This window comes from Centruroides vittatus, unplaced genomic scaffold (genome assembly GCF_030686945.1).
Source record: "Centruroides vittatus isolate TY-2023 unplaced genomic scaffold, ASM3068694v2 scaffold_752, whole genome shotgun sequence".
Lineage (NCBI taxonomy): Eukaryota > Metazoa > Arthropoda > Arachnida > Scorpiones > Buthidae > Centruroides > Centruroides vittatus.
Window position 1 is genome coordinate 3,152,323 of NW_027122716.1, and position 9,197 is coordinate 3,161,519.

General features: G+C 29.7%; 1 protein-coding gene across 1 annotated transcript; it reads left to right on the plus strand.

Annotated features, from left to right (window-relative positions):
- The first annotated feature begins 5,225 nt into the window (after positions 1 to 5,225).
- LOC136989736 (DNA-binding protein inhibitor ID-2-like) lies at positions 5,226 to 6,673 on the plus strand. The gene is made up of 2 exons (XM_067287989.1): positions 5,226 to 5,641; positions 6,000 to 6,673. Exons 1-2 carry the CDS (start codon positions 5,267 to 5,269, stop codon positions 6,072 to 6,074), a joined length of 450 nt encoding a protein of 149 aa, XP_067144090.1. The 5' UTR covers positions 5,226 to 5,266; the 3' UTR covers positions 6,075 to 6,673.
- Positions 6,674 to 9,197: the final 2,524 nt, after the last annotated feature.

Consider the following 9,197-nt stretch of genomic DNA (forward strand, 5'->3'; position numbering starts at 1 on the left):
TTTTTTTTTTTTGGCTAAAGCTTCCTTTAATTGACGTATTAAAAGCTCTTTAGATCACTATTCAGTGGATGTTTTTTAAATTATCATTCAATATTTCACTATTCATTGTCTAAATTTGCATTTTATAAAACGAGATATTCATTCACTTCAATAAATTATTCATTAGAAAGGTTGTAAATGATTCTGTTCAATTAAAATACAGTAATAATAACAATAATACAATAATGCAAATTTCTGATCATTAGAGTCGAAAATAAGCTTTTATCTTTATTTATTTAAATTTTTTTTTATGGCTAGAACATTTTTAAATTGGTTGCAGACCACAATCAAACAGGCCTACACCATAGCATGCCTGCTTAAAAAAAATATGGCTACAGTCTTTTTTTTTTAATGTAAAGAAGTTGTTTTCCAGATGACTGATTTTAAACAAGAGAATTTATTTTTATTTTATGATCGTATAACAAATCATTACAAGAAGAAAATCTTTTCAAAGGGTTGAACTGCTAATTGGATGAAAGTGGGATAACAAGCCTTGAAATTACATACCTCTTTAATGAATCTTAGATGATTCCATTATAATGACTTACTTAGAAACAGTGTAAAATAGACAGAAATTTTTTTTATTATCTAAAATTATTTTTTCATTTATTTTTAATATTTATATTCTAAATAATAAAGTAGAATTCTTAGTAATAAAACTACATAATAATTTTCTTTTTCAAGATATAAAAAAAGAAAAATAAAACTCCAATAAAAATTGTTTATGCTCATTTCTATACAATAAAATTTTATATCATCTATAACCTTTATTTTTATCATTCAGAGACGTTTATACCTATATAAAATTACAAGAAATCTATAAAACTAAGCGCTATAAATTATAAGATAATCGTGAAATGTATTTTATTTTGATTTTTATTCAATTTTATAATAAATAAATAAAAAAAAAATTCAAGAATTTTTAAACAAATAGATAAGAATTAATTAAAGGATTAATATAAAAAATCTTAACTTAAAATTAAGAGACGAGAATGTCAAATTGAAATTTCAATTGGAGGATTAAATTTTTTGGATTTTAACTAATAGAAAATTTCAAATTAAAGATTTAAAGTATTATTATGAATTTTATTTTATAATATATTTAATATAAATTAAATGTATATATGATTATCCTTTATTCATTAGTTTATTATTCTTTTTTTTTTTTTTTTTTTTTTTTGCAAATTAGGGCACCTGAATGTATAATGAACATTGTAATTAAATGCTTAATTCTTAAATTTTTAAGCATCTTAACTGAGAGAAAATTTCCATTAAATATTTATAAAAATTATGTAGTAAAAAAAAAAAATACACTAATTATAAAATATCAAAATTTAATGCATAGGACACAACTAAAAATTATTTTAAGAATTTTATTTCATTATAATTAGAAAACGTTTGATATTTTTAATATGAATTCTATAACTAAAACAAAGTGCATCATTTCTTTTGTTGATTCATCATTTTTTTATATTCATTTAACCCACTCCCATTACAAATAATGCAATGATTATTTTATCATTTATCCAGATTATAAATGTAGTAGGCGTTTATCAATAACAGGATATTATATCAAAATTAAATAAAAAGAATTTTAGTTAGGGGAATTATTTTTCTTCAAAACAGATTCTTTTTCATGTATTAAATTTCAGTTTTTAATAAATGAGAGATTTCAGTACAGAAATGAACATTAAGAGAGCTAATTGATATAGAAATTGAACCTGCTTATAATTATGAGTTGGATGATAATATAAGCTTAAATTCCTCCATTCTTAATACTGTAATTACTTATAAAAGCCCTTAGTTTCATCTTTATATAACCTTTAATTCCCTCATTATAATTGAAACTTTCAATTTATATGCTCTTAATGATTAAGATACTGAAAATTCAGTTAAATTTGTGGACATGTTGTTATTCTACTGCTCATTTAAAGCCATATAGTCTTAAATAATAAAGATAATATGAATATTATAATTAAATTTTCTTAATAGTGAATCTTTAATTCAGTATTATCATTAAGAAAATTATTTTTAATTTGCTTCAAGCGCAAAAGAAAATAAGACTGAATAGTTTATTTGCCAAATAATATAAACTTATAATTGTTTGGCAAAGAAATTTACTAATTCTGACTTATGAGAATATTTGTGATTCAAATTAAAATTAAAGTAGAAAAACATCACATAAATTTCAATTGATAATTAGGACATAAAGGATTGATATCTTCAGATATCAGTTATGATGAAAGATGGAAGTTGTTTGGTATAGAAATTAAATTTTAAAAATTATTCCTGAGTAAATAAACTCCTAAAACATCAAAATTTAACTAAAAACTTATGAGGTATAAGAAAATTCATGCTAAACTGTAGTTAAGTATTATTGATGTTATATAATTTGAATGGAAAAAATTGGCTCAAGATTAAAATTAATTATAAATAAAATGAAAAATGGATTAAATAAAAAAAAAATTCCAGTGTAAAGAGGAAGTTGTTAAAATATCAGAATAATTATAGTAGAACTGCAAAGTAATGATCAAGATAAAAATGTATGCCCAAAGAGTAATAGAGATAAAATTTTCAAGAAGATAGCCTACTATCACATACAAAATTAATCATATAAAATGTATGACACTGTAATTAATAATAAAAATTGCAATAATAAGTAAGTAAAGGAATTTAATAAGAAAGGAAGAAAATTTAGAATGGAATTTTATGCAAATTTGTTCTAAATAATAGTGAAAAAACTTCTAAAACGTCAACAGATATCCAAAAAAACAATTTTTTTTTTAAATGATAAATTAAACAAGATGGTAAAGGTAAATTAATGCATTTATTATACAAGAAGAATTCAAAGTTAATAATTATAATTATTCGATGATCTATTTTTAGTTACTAAGTAAGCTTTAGTTAAAACTTCAAAAGACGAATGCCGATCACCTGTCAAAGGTAGAGAATCATTTCGAGTGTTTGCTCCGATGTTACGATACAACAAATCAGTGTACAGATATGACTCAGTGTACAATTCCCACGCTTATAATCGAATGCAAACTTTTATCACGAAAGAGATAAGAGATATATCTACGTATGAGGTTCAAATAATTGAATAAGGTCTACATTTAATATTGGAAAATCTCATTTTATCAGCCAGAGCAAACTTTTACATCTGCATGGTGTTTGTGTAGATAGGGGGTTGAGAAGGGACGCGATTAGCTCCACATCTGTCGACCACACCGTGGGAACTGCCCCGATATCGCAAACGGAGTAGATCGGCCAGTTCTCTCCTTTTGCACAAACAAATAATTGATGCAATGTGTATAAAAGAATAATCATTGTTCTGTAGTTTAAAATGCAATAAACTTTCCAATTAATTCTTTCCTTATTGCCTTCTCGTGGCACTCTTCTTAATACTTTCCACGTGATGAACACTGTAATGACCAAACGGGCCTATACATAATACGACGGACAACTATCGTACTTATCATGTTATGAATAAGTTAATTGTGATGAATAAGTGGACCTACTCATCATGTAATGAACGAGCAGGCCTATTCATCATATAACAATTGCGACGAACAAATAGGCCTGAGCTTCTCATCTTTATGAGTAATTATGTTGAGTAGACAACACCTAATCATGTGACGAACAAACAAGGCTATCATCATTTTCATAAAATACAGAAAACACACACACACACACACACACACACAACGAGTACAGATATATACGAGATCAATTATTCGTTAAGCACGAACAATACTATCTTGTAGTATTATAAATAATACGGAAATATTTAATAATGTAACGAAGGTAATAGAGAACGCACGTTCTTGGCATACAAAAATAAAGCGCTCCGTTTAATTAAATCTAATGACCATGTCGGTTTGAGCGTTACAACACTCTACAAACGAGAAGCCGGCACGAAATTGAAGTGGACGTCATAAATCAGCAACGCTGCTAGGATCTTGTCTGCAGAAGGTTTTTGACAACGGACTTAACGTCGTCTCCTGCGGTCCGAGTGGTTCTCTGGACGAAACGTCGGCGCCAGAAAGGAGAGGTATGCGCCATACAAACTGGCAATTTAATACAGACAAAATACCAGTCACAGGTGAGAAGACAATCTGGCATCATTCTCTTTTGATACCGTGCCCAAAGAACAAACTTTTGACAGTTTTAAATTAGGAGTTCGCACAACTATTCCCTTTTAATTGATAACTGTCAGATGTTTATAACCCCACCAAAAAAATAAAAAAAAATAAATAAAAAGGTCTAATAAACGAGAAACTTTTTAAAAATCTAACACGTTAGGAAAATTTCAGAAACGGTAATTATTTTTTACGAAATACGACATTTTGTAGCTGTAATTTGTTTCCGCGTTACGTGTTATCCGTTTTAAAGTCATTAACTCTTAGAGGAATCAGAGCGTGAATTTAAGAGTAGAAACACTGGCTGATACTATGCAAATATCAAACGAAGTTTGTAATGATCGAAATTTCTTTCCTTTTTTTTAATATTTTACAAGATATTGGCCAAGATTTAATTTTTTTTAATCGCTCCATTCGAGATCTATACCAGTTACCTTATCGATTATACGCAACATGCTAGTGTCTATGTCCTCGACAAGGACGTCTCTTTGATGTTGTGTGTTTTATATTTAAAAAAAAACAATTAAAAATTCGGCCGTTATATAATAATAAATACTGGTTTAAGATAAAAATTAAGTAGAATATATCAACAATGTAACTAAAATATTGTAGAATTAAAAATAAACCTATGAATAATTAATAAAAAATTCAGTTTTTCAGTACTTAAAAGTAGGTGTGAAAGGTGTTTTTCGACTATTAAATAAAATTAATTATTCATAAATATTCTAAAATAACATGTTAACAAATAAACTTCACGCTAATGTCACAGCTTATTTATATTTGACACACCTAAAATAGCTAATACAACTCACTCTGACGTCACAATAAAATGTACCAATTCGACCGGAACATTATGTAGTGTTTCTTATGGTCCCACGGTTCCAACCAGATGTGATTGACATCTGGACAATTGTTCAAAGTTTCCTCATTGGTTATTTCCTTAACTCCGACCCCCGTGGACGTATAACCAATAAACGTATCTGGCAATCCATGACATCATCTTACTCCTCCCCTGTTTGGTCGACGAGTCGATATAAAAGCCGCTCATCACTTCTTCTGCGCAGTGAAGCGATTTGTACTCGTTGTGGATGTTTGTATTACCAGAGGATATAACAGTTAAACGCGAAAATATGAAATCGGCAGATTTGAAATCGTCCAACGAAACAAAATTTAACGGCGTACGTAACAATCGCCATAAAGAACGTGACGTGACGCAAGAAGAAATGCAAGTGTTGTTATGCAAGCTTAAAGAACTGGTACCTAATATGCCTAAGAACAAAAAATTATCCAAATTGGAGATAATACAATACGTTATCGACTATATCGTCGACTTACAAATAGCGTTAGAGAGTCACCCAACGTCTAGACCGACCAGCGCCATTGCTACAAGTCCGAATCGTCAGCCATTGGGTGTATTATCTACAGGAACTAACGCTGTAGTTAATACGTGTGCGGCCCAGGAGGTAAGTTCGACTTCTTTTTAAAATATATATATATATATATATATATAGAATTTACGTATAGGCATTATTTTTTTTATCTTAATTTCCGACCTAATAAAGGACTAGTGGCCCGAAATAGAGGTAGCGCCAACCTAGAGTAACGTGTTTATTTTCGGTTTAGTAATCTGAAAAATTGGGGCAGCTGTTGGCGTTCTACTTTTTCATAAGTTTCCTTCCTCGTATCAACATTCAGCGTGACGACGTAAATTATAGAAATAGGCGTATTAACACTTAAAAAAAAAATATTTAAAAATAATAATACGTTTTTACACAATCCGTACGTGTTTTTATTTATTTATGAAAATTTCTTGTGTTTCAGGCTTGTCACACGGATAAAGTCCCGAGTCATCTAACTGATTTAGTTGGAACTACACCGCGACCTGTTTCATGCTAGAATTTTTTGAATAATGCAACAAAAATCCCGACATCAGAGGCTCGAACAGGTGCGAATTTCCTGTCCAACAAACCTGAAATAGTCCAAAGGCCTGCTACTTATCCAAGTGTCTCGAACGAAGAGGACGAGGAAGCTCAAATCAGGATATACTGAAAAAAAAACAAAAATCCTTACTGTACCTGAACCAGGCAGGACATTTTAAGAAGAATGCGTGTAATATATATATATATTAAAATGAAAGAAATAATTATTATAAATGTATAAAATGAGATTTTATATGTATATTATGTTTTGATCTTAAAAAAAAAGAACGTGCAAATCTTGTGGCTGTGATCCTGTGTATAGAAAAATTTTTCCTTTGGTCGAAATATGAATAATGGGACACTAGCTATAGTCCTCAGTGAGGAAGTGCGCATACTAATAAGGAAAAAAGAAATTGTCGCACGTGCAAATATTGTACAAATTTCCTCAATTTTTGTCTGCAATGTGATAACGCGAATATATATATAAGCAGTTTTTAAAAAAGAAGAAAAATAAGATTAATTTTTTTGTACAAATTATGCGGAAAAATACATTAAAAAATACAATTTATTCCTTAATATGTTTCATGTTTTTTTATATATTTTTTTCTACATAAAATTCGGCTAATTCTTTATTTTAAACACATAAAATCGCGAATTTATTAGAATAATTAATAAGAATTAGAGCTGTGTTTATAGTAATTTATATAAGCTTATACGGTAACAATCGTTCAATTGGTCTTCCCCTCTTTCGTGTATAAGCTACTGAATGTATAGCTACTATAATAACAGTTACTGTTGTTCAGTTGAACCTCCCATACGTGATATCGCTGCAGGTATGGGGGGAGAATGTTGTCATACACGGAGATCCCCTGCCTCGTCCGGTAAATAGATAACAAGAGAATTATTTTTAAACACCGATATCTCTCGATCGCTTCCTTACAAAGCTTTTATTGAAGATTATAAACAGTCTCATTATTAATATATATATATTTATAATTTTTACTGTAATATTAAAATGTCACCAGGTGAAGATAGGTTGAGGAAGTTAGCACGTGACACCCTATCACCTGGTCCAGCTGGACTTCGTGACGTCAACACACCTAGTTACCCCAGATGTCTTTCGCTTGTCTTCGCGAGCACATCTGCTTGGTTTTAGAACCGGAAGTGGTCGTGTGAATCTACACCTTGACACCAAAAGCCAAAAACATAGTTTGGCCCATCTGGACAACACTGAGAAGGAAACAAAACCAGGTTTATGGGATTTTCCACAAATCGAGACCGGTTACAAAAAACAAAAAAATTTACGTTTAGCATCATTAGTGCGGACGAAATAGACAAAAAGGTTATTATTTGTTGAATGCAAACTTAGAGTAAATGATGCACTGTTAAAAATTACTTCTATCCTTTGTTATTTATTTATTTATTTTTTATTTAAATCCGGGAATAATATTTTTGTTACACGAGCAAACTTCAGTAGAATATTCAAACTTTGTCTCTTGCGTAAATATTAAAAATATTTATGTGTAGATATAGAATGATGCAACAATACATACGTCATTAAACTGTAGGATCCTAGTTTTGATAATCAGAACGATAGGATTTCTATGATCTGCATATGATTTTAAGTATTAGCCTACATAAAACATAAAGTGCAAACTTGTTTTACATACTCTACCGCATCATCTTTCCAAATATAATCTTGTTCATGCATAGATATACAAATATACATCCCATAGTAATATACATAAACATACATCCCATCTTGTTCATGCATAGATCATGCTATAAATTAATAGATAAAGTAGAGTGTGTGATTTTTATATTATATTCAGCATAAAAACAATTATTATTTTGCATACAAATACTGTTAATATTTTGTATGCTTCTGTAATCACATCTGAATTAAATGATATTTTATGTAAACAGGTATGTTATTGAATATGACCTTATCATTCGAAATATTATTTGATTAAATAATAATATTCTAAAATAAGAGACGAGCATTTAAAAAATTTTAAAAAAATGCCTTAAAATTCGAGAATTTATTAATGACTATTGCTAGGAATGCATGTTAAAGGAATGTAAGCAATAATAATTCATTTGACATTCCACCTCCCCCTAAAATTAGGCTCTTGTATTAGGGAAATTTAATACATTTTTTTGCAATATTCGCTCGGAAAGAGAGCTAAGATTTAAATATAAATATATGCAATACTTTAATCTGTTGGAGAAGCGAATATTTTCCCACATTAAATTTTCAATTATCTAATTGTAAATCTGGAAAAAATTGTTTTCTCCCTAAAAACCAATGAACCGGAAGTCTGTCGAGGAGGCATATGGCCCGCAAAAGAAGACTATTTATGTTTCCGTCCACTATTGTATACAAACATAACAGTACAAGCATAGGTTGCCATAAGAACATATGGCCGACTAAGTTGGGCTCGGCTGGGGAAGGTGTGAAGAGTAGTCATCTCACGTGACTTCCTGCCTAGGCAAGGACGGACGCACGTGTCCGATGAGTAAATTCGATGCAGGTGTGCCGACGTCACGGCGCTTCCGGTCTGATTAAAGATCGGTTGCGATTTCGGATGGGCAGTAGACCAACTTATAGCCGTTCGAAATTTAAAGTATGCTACGACCGTTGCAGGAAATAACATTGCAATAAACCAATTTCACGTGTTACAAATTCTGACCGCAATTAATAAACGGTTTCTGAACACAATTAAACGTCTTTAGTCTAAAGAATTTTATGGAAATTCCCGTGAAAATTGAAGAAAATCTTTAAAAGAAAACACTTTCCCTCCATATATTGATAATGGAAAATGTGACAGCTTGTTCAAATATTGTACAAGTGCCAAAAGGAAACGACTATCTAAAATCGATGACAAATATCGTTCTATGTAAATATCACTAAAATGAAAGGTTAATACAGAATACATAAAAGGAAATAATTAATAAAAAGCCGATTATTTAATTTTTCAATATTTATAATACTGTTCAACCGATCATTTACAGATAAGAATATCGCCACTCTATTAACAGTTGCATTCAACCTTAAATGGGATAAATTATAGGTTAAATACTTTTTATACATCTTAAA